Below are 15,257 nucleotides of genomic sequence, written 5' to 3'. Positions count from 1 at the left end.
GGACCAAAGTGTCTGACTTACCAGACATAGAGATTCCCAGGAGCCATGCTTGTAGCTGGCCTATGAATCTCACTCCAGACAATCACTCATTCTTCATGTCGGACAGACTTCACAAAGAGTCCTCCACAGCGTGTCACTCTCGAAATAATTCCAGCCACATATTATGTCCTGTCCTGTTCTGACAGACAGACATAATCAAATCCAATTATACCACTTCTCCCTTTGCTCCCCATTAGTGCTCATCTCCCATTCTCCTCTCACATTCCCATCCTGCAACAAAACATTTGAATGACAATAGCACAGTCCTAACACCCGCAACAGGCACAGCTCTTGTGCTCACCTCCTGTGCTTCTCTCACCCTCTCTCCCATCCACACGTTCTGCTTTCTGAAATCGATGGAAAGGAAAACAAAATGACAGGGTTTCATATCACTGCTGTGATACCCCGAGACTACACAGGGAAATGACTATTTCCACACACAAAAAGCTCCATTACTGCCAGGTGACCTCTCGTCATTGTGTTCTTTAACCTCCGAGTTAGACACCCCAGGATCAGCGCTGCAATGTATGTGATTGAAGGTTTGTGTGTGTGCTTGTGTGTGTGTATGTGTGTGCGTGTGCGTGAACTGAGCAGTTCAATTGTGTATGTACCAGAGCTCCTCATGCAACAGCAAGGATGCTGTCATTCATGCTGACTTTTTTTCTCCACATTTTTCTTTCCGTCATGTTCACAATGTCTAGCCTTCTGTCTTTAGGAGAATTCCTGCTGTCAGAAATGTGAAAGGCTGGAATGATTATTATTTCCTTTATTCATTAAGACCTGTATACAGTGACTCAGAAGTGTTGCACCTTAATAATGGATAAGTGACTTTATTCGGTAGACTCAGGAGGATAAATCTGAGCATTTTCCAGCTCTGCAATTGTATCTAATTCTGCATAATTATAGGAGAGTATCGAGCGCCTCAGAGTGTGTACATGAACACGGTTACTAATGCATGCTTTCACAAAGAGAAGGATTTTTTGGCATGGGAACATGTTTTTGTATGCACTGAGTTCAAGTTGTTGGTTCTATAAAATGTGCAGCGAGATTCTCCACAAAGACTGTAGGAACTGAACAATATCTTTGGCTGTTTTTCTTTCACTCAAAAGTTTACTTCATTTTATTTTTCCTCAAATTGACAGTAGTGGTAACATTGAAACGATAAATAGACTAATGCCCCTTTTACAAAAACCTCTTCTGTGTCTGTCCCCTGTAATAACAGTAACAGTGAAGACACCAAACCAAACCTGATATTGTTCTCCCTGTCTTACTACAGCAACAGAAAAAAGAAGCTCTTGGGAATTCCACAGATAAGATCATATACGAAGTAATTTCATTGATCTAGCCTCTGATCAGTTAAATTACCCATCCATTGATCTGTATGTGTGAGGGAGCAGCATGTGGAAGAGCCTTAAATGTGATTCATGTTTGTGATTATCTTTATGGATATTGCTTACAGTAGCTAGCTTAACTGTTATTGCCAAACCCATTGATGTAAGTGTAGAAGTGTTTTTCTAGCTCGGAGAAACTTAAAGTTGTTAAGTGTAAAATGTGCCAAAGATATTAAAGCAAAATATTGATTGATCATGATATAGGATGCTACATTATGGATTATAAAACAGTTAGTTCCGATCAAGTAATCTGATTGGACTCACACATAAATGTGCAAAAAATAAAGTAGCTGATCTGTTGTAACCATGGGCACAACAAAGTAGCAATAGTGATGTTTGGGTTGCTTGGCAACAGTTCAATTTCAGTTAAGTTTTGGAACTAGTTGAGTTTGTGGAGCAAAATCAAAGCTATAAATATTAATGGATGACGTCTGAGTGACGTCAGTCATCTGTTAAAGCAGGGGGCTCCGGAGGCCCATCAGCAGCAGCCGCCATGCTGGAAATCCTGTCTCAGCCTAACTTTGTCACCCTAACGACAGGATTTTAAGCCCACCTGTCAATCATGTCAGCCACGTGCCTAACTATGGATAACATGTATCATTTTCAAAATCAAAACAGAGCCGTTTGCAAAAAAATTCACACCCTGTACAGTGTGTGCCAGTGATCACCTCCGATGCTGAAAAATGAAGCCAACGCCGAAGTGCAAAAAACTGCAGTTCCTCGAGTGTCCACTTGTTTTAACAGCAGAAATGAACATGTTGGGGCGCGCTGGTGGTGCAATGGTTAGGGCGCGCGCCCCATGTATTGAGGCTGTCGTCTTGAGCGGGAGGCCCAGGTTCGCTTCCACCCGTGGCCTCTTTCCGCATGTCGTTCCCCACTCTCTCTCCATGGTTTCTGACTCTATCCACTGTCCTATCTCTGCATTAAAGGCACAAAAGCCCAAAAATAAATCTTAAAAAAAAAAGAAATGAACATGCTTACAGCCTGGTACACAAAAATTATGTTGGTCTGGTTAGTTATTGTCTTCATCAGCACACTCCTCTGTTTTGATTTTATGAAGGATACAAGTCATGCATATAGGTGTGTAGCTGACCTGATTGACAGGCAGGCATGATGAAACAATTTGTCAAGAGGCTTTAAACTTTTCTAAGCTCCAGCTCTAAGCCTGTCGTTCGTTTGACTGAAAGTTAGGTTGAGACAGCATTTCCAGCCGGCGACTGCCAACAAAGGGCTTCCAAAGCCCCCTGCAGTAACAGATGGGTGACGTCACTCAGGCTTCCTCCATTCATATTTACAGCCTATGTACTAATCCTCTCTTTTTTTCTTCATGGTTCGCTAGTTCCCATTAGAAGCTTTATCTTACTCCATCACTATCCTTCCACCTTCTCCCCAACCTCTGCCTGCTTTTCTCCGAACCAATCAAAAGACATTAGTTGTGCTTCAAGGTTGATTGGAGGTTAAAAAACTTCTGCATGCTCTCTAAGAAGACTGTAATTGTCATTATTTATACATTCCTATTTCAATATGTTTGCAAAAAACAAGTTGATGAACACATGCAGCCTTAAAGTGTGCCGTTATGCTGATGATAGAACTTTATTCTGACATATGAGAAGGGAAGAAGAGGAAGAATAATGTGAGGATGGTATTCGTAGAAGTAGATGCACTCTGCTTTTGCTCAGAGCATGTTCATTCATTTAGGATCACCGTGCATTGACCGAGTGACTCGAAACAGAAGCGTCGCCGCTAAGTGGAACAGAGGAGGGGAGCAGCTGGGAGAAATTCACCTGCCACTTCCAATGTGGATCAGAAATTGCACTCACACCGGCAGACCCTATACGACAGTGGGGAAAATAGAGAGGAAACAGGAGGACAAGGTGTGTTGTGGCCGTACAAATCACAGACAGTAGATTGAATGGAGGGCGGTGGTGGAAATGGGAAACGGTCACATTCTTTGAGACCTGCTGCTTTTGATGGACAAGTTTTCATGGTCTGCTTAAAATGAAGCAATGACTGTAACACACTGATTTACAGCAGCTGGAAGATGGACAGTAAGGGTAACTTATTCTCATGGTGTTTGATGAACCCAATGAAGCATTTTTTTATGTTAGTTAAGGAAACATGAAGTATTCATATTTCTTAAAGGCCTTTTGTGTTTCTCTAAAATCATACATTCGACCTTGATCTCTTTGAAATGTTGTTTTCATACTACTTTATCCAAAATGTGCTTCAACCAAACTTAGCTATAAATTAACAAAGTTATGTTCAAGCAAAGATTTCTATATAGTTTGATAACACACCTAAAGTGTGGCTAAGACTGACCACAGATCTGAGGTTTGTATATGCAGTTCCATCAGTGATTTAGTTTTAAATTACTTTGGTAAAGGTGAGGGAAGATGTCTCATTACATAATTGGTAAACACGCCATGGCTTAAGTCATGACTGATCTAACCAAGTCCCTGTTTTTTTCTTATATATATATATATACTTAAATATATATATTTAAGTCAGTGAATGTTCAGAGTTGCGTCCATTATAAAGATTTTGCAGCACAGCAAATACATCCTAGAATATTTTTTATTTATAGATTAAGTAACATAGTACTGGATGCATTTCTTGAATGGTTTTGGGTTTTCGTGCTGGAGCTATTTTTAAGACAGCCATTTTAGCAGTTTAGCAAAAGCATTGTATTTAGCATCGGTAAAAAAAAAGATGTACCGGCACGGTTCATGCAATTTATTAATTGAATATACATGCTGGAATGCATTTACTTTAAGTTGCTTTGTATAAAAGTAGTGGCAGCTACTGTTTTCATAGCATGCTTCATTGCTATGGTTTCACCATCGCTGGCCAGAATCGGTCTCTCTGCTGTCTCTGTTCAATGAAGGTGGGGAAATGCCCACCAGAAAATCATAGGTATAAAAATATGATATATGCTGTACTCTCCCACGTTAAGATTTGAATCATATTTTACTGTAGAAAAACATTGGTGAAATAATCTAACTTTTCTTCTTCCTTCTCAGTAGAGTTCTTCTCAGTCCGACCCTCAAGTGTTTCTCTCTTGGTGTCTTTCCAGATTATGCAATGGCCAAACAATACTCCATGATAGATGTCTGCATGCTTTAAATTCAGCTTTTTCTTTGGTTATAGGAAGTAACCATCAGAAAGATGTGTGCCACTCCACTCACTTCTTTGTTAAAATGTTCTCCTCAGCACTATGTTTGCCTTTGCATGCAATGACTGTTTGCCTCGCAGGGAGGCAGTGCTGTGTCACAGACAGACTGCAGACATCCTGCATTCAAAGACTTATAACAGATTGCTAATATACACATATATGGATCCACACATACCCACAAAGCAGCTCATTTTACACAGACACTCCTCTCCATCTGTGACAGGGTCTCACTGCACTGACCAGCCCAACTTTACCTCTGCCTCTGAGTCCAACAACAGGAGGACCAGCAGTCCAAAAAAGTGGCTTTGTAAATGCAAGAAGAAGAGTGTGAGGACATGCAGCAGGTGAGCTTAAATATCTGATATCTCAACAACAAAGCGCTCAAATGTCTGTGAAGACTTTCATCTTTGGATTCAGAAAAAATGTCTCTTGGAAAAAAGACATCAGAAATATAGTCAAGTTTGTGCCCTTAATACTGTATAGACACTGTAAATATATACTTTTTGTAACAGGACAAAAACAGGTGAACAGATAATCAGACAGAGAGGTTAACAAGGTGGTTAGCTGGTCAGTCAGTCATGCAGACAGACGGGTATCAAGGGGGGACATACGTCATCACACACAGACAGAAAGTCGAGACAAACATGAAATACAGAAGAGACGTCCACTATCTATTCAGCAGTTCAGTATGACTGATTGTCAGCATAATATAACCCTACACACACACACACACACACACACACACACACACACACACACACACACACACACAGTGATCTCCTAACAGACAAACTGTGTGCATCCCAGATCAGTACATTTTAAAGGTCCACAATCAGGCGAGCAGCAGCTGGGACCGGCCATCAGGGAGAGATGTGGGGCCACGCTGCCCCAATATATCCATGCAACATTAATATTTCAAAATTGTTTTTCTGGGAATTTATAGTCAGGCCAGCTTGTGCTGCTGGCCTCCATCACACACGTTCACACAAACACACACTTTAAACAGAGCAGTCAAGGTTTTAGTCTAGTAATATAATGATTGTTTTTCTATTTGTGTTAGACTTTTTGTAAGCCAGACTACTGTAGTTGTTACAAAGACTAAACACATGCGTTGAATCTCAAATGGAGAATCTGTGGAGTCTTTACTCCAGTTTATTCTATCTGCGTACTGTTTGGTTGGTTCTCCTAAAGTGTAGGAATGCAGAGAGAGTGAAGATAACAATGTGTGCAAAGTAATAGCCACACGCCTGTGAAACTTGGTTGTCTCGTGATAATCATAATAAAGAAAATATTCTCGTTAGACTCGTTAATATATTTTGATAAAACGTCAGCGAAATGTGTTTTTAAAAAAGAATGACAAAACTTAGCCTTATATCAGTACTTATAAACAACTTCTGATTATGAAGTTTCAAATTGCAACTCAGATATATTTAATTTTCTATCTGATGTGACAGAGAAATTTATAATTGTCACATTTGTCAAGCTGAAAAAGGAACTGTTTGCCATATCCGCTTCAACAAGCACTTTTAAATAATTATTCATCCATTTGTAAAATTATTACTTCAGCTCTGCAAGAATAGTTGAAAATAATGCCTGGTTGAGAAAATTAGCATCTAAAAGTCATATTGTATCCACTCATGTCTGTCTTTTCATTCTAAAACTACACTACCTTAAAGTTGACTTAAACCTAATCCCACACATGAAACTCCTGACATGTCTCTGATTAAGTACTTACAGGAGTATAGTCACCTCATTATTCCCCCCCACAAAAAAAATACGAGCATGCAGCTGTGGCCAGTGTGGCTGCCAATAATCGTTCGCTGCATGTGCGCTGTGACGCGCGCGTGGACACCGAGAGAAAGAGATTGAGGGTGGGAGGGGGGGAGAGAGAGAGAGAGAGAGAGAGAGAGAGAGAGAAAGAGGATCTCATTTCTCTAAATCAACCAGTCAGTGTCCAAAAACACAGGAAGCGCTGATGATCCTCTCCTCGCGTCCACCCTCCAAACTGACTTCGTCTCCGCGCAAACTTCCAGCAGACGCGCAGCAGCATGAGCGGAGGCAGACCGCATGGATGTGCCACATGAGGCGGACCACAGGAACTGATCACAACGCTCAAAGTTTTTCGAAAGCACCATCCGCGACTCCGACTGAACAAACACACAACTTTGCGTGTGTTTTTCTGCTTCCGTAATACTTTTCACCTGTCGCCTGCCTGTTGGGATTGCTTGGATTCCACGGTGCGTCTTTTTATGTCCAGTCGGGGAGGCGTGTAGTTTTTTTTTTACGGGGTGGTCTGCGTTAAGGACGGTGACATGCAGGTTCTCGGTTGGACCGTAGTTCTCCTCTGCCAGTGGATCCTACGGAAGGTAAGTTAATATTAATGGGAAAACACCTTAGAGTACACATTTTTCACATTTATCCATCAGATCCGGGGCTGTTGCGTTTGGAAGGAAACACCTGCACTCTCCACTCCGTTTCCTCGAATTCCTTCAACTCAAAAAGAAACACGCATTTTTGTTTTTTTAATCGGCTCAAATAAATAGTTTTTTAACTAAGCTATATAGGATTTTTATATACTATAACCTGTAGATTTGTATGGTTCTTTAGATTTCAGCAGAATTTGCAGGATCTCCACAACATCTTTGCGCGCTGGAACTTGATTGGAAGTAGTTAAAACTTCACATCAGCTGTTCAGACCACAGAAACACCTTTAAACTGTTCATTCTTTGTTTTGGATTAACTCATCTTAATGAACGGCTGTGAGTCTTTTCTCCAGTCTACAAAACGCGCAGATTTCTGCTCACTAAGCGTTCCCCCTTTGCTCCCACTTAAGCTGCCCCTCCTTTATCTATATCTATCTATTCGCGCTCCCAGCAACTTCCTCTAATTTTCCTTTAGAAGTTAAACACGCCCGTGGCTTGTTTTATTATCTCAGCATCGCTATGGCAAAGAGTTTGTGCGCCTAGTTCGGCTCTGATGCTTCTGCTGCAGATGCTGATAATGTGTGGGTAAATGTGTGCGTGCGTAAAAGTGCGTGTTGTATTATCCTTGAGTGGTTTTTTTTCTGATTGCTTTACTCTGGCAGTAGAGATGCAGTCATTTTATACACACAAAATATAGCAGAATACAATAGCAGGCTGTCTGTCCTTGCTAATGCACACAATGTGGAGCTGCTCAGTGTGTCTTCAGCCTCAGCCTGAAATGAAAGAGAATAAAAACATGACTTTTTTCAGGATCCTTCTCCTCACCTCTGACTCCTTCATTTTCCTCCTTCTTCCTCTTCCTCTCCTCTTCTTCCATTATGGATCATTTTACCCCCAACTGATTTTCATTTAAAAACACTAACTGTTTCTTTAACTACAGTTGTAAAAATCACCTGACACTGCCTCTTTTTTTTTCTTTTTTTTGCTGTACTCAGGTGTAAAACAAGTATTTTGATGAACACCACTTGGTTCAGGTGTTAGGACTTTATGGATTTAAGGAGGGGGGATGGGTGGGAAACCTTTACTTCTTCAGTACAGATCTGCTCTGCGGCCCCCACAGTCCCCAGCAATCTCTCTCATAATGCGAGTAAACGGTGACTGCATGCAGGGTTATTTTAGCGTGAGATTGTTTAAAAATGCCCTGTTGGCTGCTGGCAGATTGGTGTAAAGTTGGATTGTGACAGGTAATACCATCTGCACTTCTTTTGTAAATTGAATGCAAATTATTTCTGCCGCACAGTGTGACTCTGCCTCTTGTGCATGAGAGTGCAACCTGGGTTCAATTATACGGATCGACTTGGTATCGGATTATTTCACTGGAGCTTTACAGTAACGTGTAATGTAAAATTCTAATGTAATTTTTTCTTCTTTCCTGTTTTCTGATTGTTTTTTTCTGAGGTGAAAAAAATTGGATGAATGTGTTTGTTTTCAACACCTAGGAGGTGTAGATGACTCAGTGATTTGGCTGACTTGATATGACAAGTTCCATATTTTGTATCGCTTTTAGCTGGAGGGATTAATGAGTGAATAAGAAGTGAAGACAGGTAGGAAAATGACTAAATAGGGATAAGAGGAAATGTTGCAGTAAAAGTCATTGTAAGGTAATGGAAGAAAAGTTAACATTAGACATCTTTCTAACTGAATTTCATGGTCATTTGAACAGAACTGGTCCTCAGTGGTCATTTTCAGTACCTTCAAGGCCTGATTATGTACATGTGGGAGCGCATAAGTGCGAGATGAGGATGAGAGAGGATGAGTACAAAGGAGGAGATTTTCTGCGTAATTTCTTTAAAGGCTGTTCTCTGAGTGCAAACTTGTTTTAAAATGTCTTTTCCTTGAATTAATTTGTCTGTAAATACTCAGAGAGGAACATTTAGTGGGTGGGTTCTCACATAAATAAATAAGCTGCGTTCTTTGCATATGATGTCTGATGCTGCAATGTTATGGTTTTTTTTTCCCACCTTGTGCTTTGAAATAATATCTACAGTAACAGCACTACAAAGAAAGAAAAGATGTGTGAAAAGCTCCTTTGCTGTTTTATGCTCCCAGTAGGAACAATAGCATTAGCCGGCATCTCAACCTGACAAAATCCTCTTATCTCCCCCCATAAAACAACTAGCTATATACCCCAGGGATATTACAGCGCCTGAGTCACTTTAATTTCATTATATATAGTCCTACTTCCTTTGCAGCCATGTCTCAGATATTCTGCATAGCTTTGCATTTCAGTCTCGGGGAAAATGTGGATGCGTGTGATTCCATGCTCCATGTTTTCCCGTGCCCACATGTTGGGCACATCTTCACGCCAGAAAAATCTGAGCCATCTCTAGAACAGGATCAGATGTTTGTTTTTTTTTCCACCACGGATTAAACCAGGTGCTTGGTGGTTTTCCCTCCCACTCGTTGTCTTTTCGTCCACCCATCTGTCTGTCTTTGGATCATCTAAACTGTCAAGCGGCCCAGTTTCACCAAGCAGCAGCAGGAGGCACCACTGGGTTTGTAATCTGTGCAAATTATATTCTCTGTTCACTAACCGATTAGATACGTAATCTGTTGAATCATGATGACAGAAGCAATCACATTAGGGCCGATATCTATTGCCTCTGAAATTGTACCCAGAGATCAAAGCATTCTTTAACCTAAAAAAAAAAAAAAAGCCACTGATTCATGAAGTATTTTAATGGATTCCAACATGGTTTGCTTAAGGTTAAGCAACGATCCATTTTTATTTAATTTGTTTTCTCCCCTTTCAACAGCCCTCTGCCCCATTTTTGACAAGCCATTACTTTTAAAATGAGTTATCGCTTTCTCGCTGCAGTGAATAGATCCTCCTCAGGCTTTGTATTAGCCGTAAGGAGAGGGGGAAATTTCATTTAAATGTGTGAAGATGTCATATTTATTAGACTAATGTAAAATAAAACTTCATTACAAAAATGTAGGTTCTGCTTCGAACGAGCATTTGTCACCACTATCCAGGATATGGTGCCCATGTAGGGCTGTGTACTCACATTTGTGCTGCTTTCATTAAAAATAAAAACACACACTACTCCAATAAATGACTCCTCATGCCACAGCTATGTGACAGTTACCAGAAGATGCAGTTTAAAGAAATCCCCCAAAAAAGTTGTTTCTGTGTGTGTGTGTGTGTGTGTGTGTGTGTGTGTGTGTGTGTGTGTGCGTGCGTGCGTGCGTGTGTGCGTGCGTGTGTGCGTGCGTGTGTGTGTTTGTGTGTGTATTTGTTTGTTTGTGTTTGGTTCACTTCCTGTTCGAGATGTGTTCAGGTTAAAAATGTGGTCGTCAAATTATGTCTGGGTCCAAGTTGCGCTCGTATCATACATGTTAATCAACTTTTTTGTTCTTTTAAATGATCCTAATTGTGATTTCAGAGTGAACCTTCAGTTTTAATATGGAATAGTGGAAGTAGACTATGTGAAGCCTTTTTTTTTTAGTTCAAAAAGCAATGATTCATCAGTTTGAAAATACTCCAATACATGCTTAACGTCTTCATGAAAAAAAAAAACAATAATTTAAATACAGTTAGTTTTCCAAGAAAGCAGCACACATAATGTCGAGTTATTATCCCAGTCATTTATTTTCTATTGTTTAGTTCCATTGGATTTATGTTACTGATGATGCATTCATGTCTCAGAAGAATATTAACGTTTTATTTAATGACAAAACTAATATCAGCATTTTATACACATTAAATAAAAAAGAAAGCCTCATATTTTGTAAGTTAAATCTGATACTTTCATGTATATTTGGCGGGGGGGGGGGGATTCTATAACGATCAGTGTAGAAGTATAAAAAAATAAAAAATGTACTTTTTTATCTATGTTAATTTAACTAACAATACAAGTACCACTAAGGAAAGAAGAGAGATGTATTAGTAAGACAGGATCAAGTTCATGTTTACGTCTAAGGAACACATTTTCAGATATAGCTCAACGTGTTTTCAGGATTTTAAAAATATATTTTTCGTAAAAAGCAACACATTGGTGAGAATGAAAAAGGATGTTTAATTTCTGTCCCCTTCAACACTAAATGTGTCAGACATGTTACCCTATTTTCTAAAGACCAGAGATTGTTGAACCAGCTTTTTTCCTCAGCAGTGTGGAGCAGAGCAGATGGGTCTGAGGTTTACATGCTGAGGCACATCACACTTCTGCAGGCAGACAGGAAACAGCTGGAAAGGGAGGGATGTTGTGTTTACTGTCACACCTAGATCTGGATTAGGAGCTGGTTTCTGGGTTGGGTCCTTTAAAACTTCTTAAAGTCACGACCCAAATCAGAACTTAGTCCCAGTCCAGGTCAACGTAGCTGTCAAAATAAGTCCTCCTGTCCTACATTTTGGATGTTTTCTAATATTACAGGCATTCGTGTTTGAAACCCTTACAGTGTAATTAGTTACACCTTCAGATGAAACACATTAAAAGCACCACAGCCAGGACACAATTTGACTGAAGCACTAAACTACAATCATCTTCATTTATGACTACAATGTGGTAACTTTATTTTATTTTTGGCAAATTTAAAGATTTGAAGTGAGCCTTTAACATATGGAATTTGTTGGAGGAGCTCAGCAAAATAAATTACACCGAGTCTAATGTGCACAGGGAAGCTTTTCCATTTAAGATGAGATGATTAAGTATATGTGTCTTAAAAATGACAGAAAAAAATATCTCTGCAGGCAGCAATAAGGCAACAATGTTCCTATATCATAGTTTGGTCATGCCTAAAACTTGTACATAATTTTAATAATAAATAATTGTATTATTTGTTGAGTTGAAAGGAAATAAGTTGAAATATATTTAATTGAATTAAAATCATTTGTTTTTATGTTTTTGCAGAGCAAGGAGCTTATGTGATAGTTGAATTAGTTCGTGACAGATTTCGATTTAACTTAATTTAACTTGATTTTGATTATTGTATTATATAACTGTTATTATTTTGATTGAGGGCCCCCTGGCGACGCATTTTACATGCTGTGCGTTTAAGAGATCAAGTCAACAACAAAGCTAAGTGCAATATTTGGAGCTGTGTCCTTTTGAGCTGCTGTTGGAATGAAACAAACCATGAGGTCTTCACAGACATATAGTTGATGCCCTTTATACAAACAAGGAGCAGGTTTCAGTTTTCTATTGGCTCCCTTCATCTAACCTCGTGTTACCTCATCCTGCTGTGCTCAGTTAACAGTGGAATGATTCATATTTTCACTGAATTCCTGCTGTTGAACTTCTTCTGCAGTGCTTTAATTAGAACTATTTGCTCTCATCTCTCCCTTGTCTTAGCTGTTTTCAAATAGGACAAGGTGCTTGCAGAGAGGAGAAAGGCAGAATTTTGTGAAAAATCAAGTTAATTTTTCTGTTTAATTTAACAAACTAGCCTCCAGCTGTCTTAAGAGTCTTGCTTTGGTTTGGATTGACTGCGCTGTGAATGCCAGATGGTGGGCTCTCACATAACTGCAAATAACACTGGCAATTGGTAGAAGCTCTTGTGTTGGAAGGAAAAATATGGAAATCAGAGAAGCAGAAGCAAACAACTTGAATAAAACGTCCCCGCCTGTCTCATCTGGGATCCTCTGCTGTTCCAGAAAGCTCCAGTTAATAAAAAAATTGTAAACAGATTCATAAAGTAACAGTTTACAGCATGATAGCAGTGATCACATACAGAAAAAGGCTTCCTTTGGTTTCTTGTTCGAGATTTACTACCTTTACTGTCTGTTTTAAAGGTGTTGAGAGTTTACTTTGTCATTGTGAGGAAAATGAGAACAAATCCTTTAAATCAGGGGGTAACTGAACCAAAAGTCAAATAATGCTAAAAACTGGAGCCTTTAAATTCCTGCACAGATTGTATGCATAGCTGTGTAGTTACTTTAAATACTCTTCCAGATTCACGAAGCCTTATCAGATTATTATTTTTTGGATATTGTATGGGAATGCTGGTATGTTACTGGGGCTGGTTGCCAAGTCACATAGCATCCAAATAAACTTGTGATAAAGCCAGACACAGTTCTGCATACTTTTAAAGCTGTCGAGTTGTGATGTGGTTAAAGATAGTCTCTGATAGAAGGTGTGAAGGTCGAACTGTAGCTGAATGAATATGATTTCCTTGAATAACACCTGGGGAAATTTGATGAACTTGTGAAAAGGAAGGGATGCTGGTCTTCATGGTTTACTTATTACCAAGTTCTTTATGTTTTCTTTACTTTATAAATAAATTAATTTCACATAGTAATAGCACACAGACTCTTTAATTTGATCTGCAACTTATCCAACATGTTTAGATAAAATGACAGAGTTGGCAGAGCTGATGTAATAATTAGAAAGATACTGATGGGAGATTGTTTTCTGTCCTAAGCTTTGTACAAAGTAGCTGAACTCCTGCATTCAAAGTTACCTTCAGAAACGGTCAGTAAAGTGATATATAAGCAACATTTTGATGATGCAGACTCATGAGGAAGACATTTTGCTTAACACTCCTAAGCTGTACTGAATCAGAACAAATGTGTTGACTTCTCACCTGTGTTGTGAAGTTTAAAAATAGGTAAACGGTGAAATAAAAAATGGTAAAACACGTAGAGCTAGAAAAAAACTTAAAAAGTTGTGTTAATTGCAGACAGGTTGATTTAAAAACAGATTTCTTTAGAGCAACAGAACAATAGATTTTACAAACTTTAAAGTGACAGGTGTGCATGTGCAAATTTAGTAGAGGTAAAAAATATTTAATTTTGAATTAATGCAATTTGACTGTGCAAAGAGTCTCTGAGGGATGGGGGTGAGGATGTGTCAGTGTTTGGTATGTGCTAGCATACTTGTGTAAATATACTTGATTAGTCTGACTGTTATCAATGCATCCTGTTTAATTATTTAATTATTAATGTTTTCCAATCCATGAGAAATATTTCAAAGTCACTGTAGTTGTGAATAAAACACAGTGGAGTGAAATTACAATATTTCTCCAGAAAATGTAGTTGGGTAAAGTTTAAAGCAGCAAATGCAGAAAAGTAAAGAGTCCATGAAACCTGTTCTTAGTACAGCATTTGAATTAAAGTAATTATTTGCTTTCTGACAGAGGCCAAGAGACCACCGGTGCTGACTTTATGATGGTGTACCTTACTAGAGATCAAATAATAAATATTCTTCAGAACTTAAATTGTAAAAAAAAAAAATTAAATACTGAATATTCCACTTCTTTCTGAATAAAGCTACACATACAGAGCAGTTATTACTTGCACTAAATTAATAAAGCCTTTGCTGGCAGCAGTTAAAAATAATGTGATAAAATGAATGTAGAGTACTGTAATGGGTCAGAATGAAACCAGATTGGTGCTTAAATCACCTTACTTCTCGGTTCTCTGCATTTTGGCCATGTACAGTATGAACAATTATAGCGCAACAAAAATATGTTTCATCGAACACAACCAGAAGAAAAAGTTTAAAAAAAATAATATTAATTTGAGGTTTAAAAAAAATATCCTTCAAGCCCGATTGAACCAAGCTCGGCAAGGGGAATAATCCTTCAACAGTGTACTACACTTTAAAATAAAACCCAAATATCCCTGACCTGGTGTTAGAAAGCTTACTTCTTGTGCGTCAGTGGAAATGCGGTCAGATAGACACAGAAGCAGAACTCTGGGCTCAACATCAGACCATGCAACCCAGGTTTCACTGCCAGGATCATCTCAGAAGAAGGCCTGTGCACAGCTGCTTCTTCAACCCCGAGAGGGTGGCACATCTCATGGCCTGATACATCCACCAGCCTCTGACACAGCTCTCTATGCACCTGCCAGCCTGCAATATGATGATGGAGAACGTCAGAGATTTTTGTTGGGCTACAGGTTGTAGGTTTTGTTTCTCCTTTTCCTGTCAGACGACCTTGATTTGCTTTATTTGTCTTTCTGTCTCCCCCTTTTCCCAGAGTGAAGGGAGGGAGAGCGAGGGCAGACCAGGAAAAAGCACATACGGGGGTCCAGGTCAAAATAACCACACCTGATCTGTCTTGAACCGAGCTCTACTCACACTGCAAAACACACACTCACACAGCATTTTAATGCATCTCCGTCTCCCCCAATGGATGTCCAGCCATTATTTCAACAGTACCGTGTATGACTCACCCAGCTGTATGGAAAATTGCTCCCTGAGAAGAGTTGTGGAGGCAAAAAAAGGGAAT

At 39.3% G+C, this 15,257-nt stretch overlaps 1 protein-coding gene across 1 annotated transcript in view; it reads left to right on the top strand.

Annotated features, from left to right (window-relative positions):
• Positions 1–6,538: 6,538 nt before the first annotated feature.
• The window catches only part of LOC109986235 (neurexophilin-2), a 44,020-nt gene continuing 35,301 nt past the window's right edge, over positions 6,539–15,257 (top strand). Inside the window, exon 1 of the mRNA XM_020636790.3 lies at positions 6,539–6,968. Coding sequence (XP_020492446.1) covers positions 6,915–6,968 — 54 coding nt within the window. The 5' untranslated portion in view covers positions 6,539–6,914. The remainder of the gene's footprint in view (positions 6,969–15,257) is intronic.

Source organism: Labrus bergylta, chromosome 5, assembly GCF_963930695.1.
Source record: "Labrus bergylta chromosome 5, fLabBer1.1, whole genome shotgun sequence".
NCBI classification, from domain to species: Eukaryota; Metazoa; Chordata; class Actinopteri; order Labriformes; family Labridae; genus Labrus; species Labrus bergylta.
This window is presented reverse-complemented; position numbering and strand designations above follow the sequence as displayed.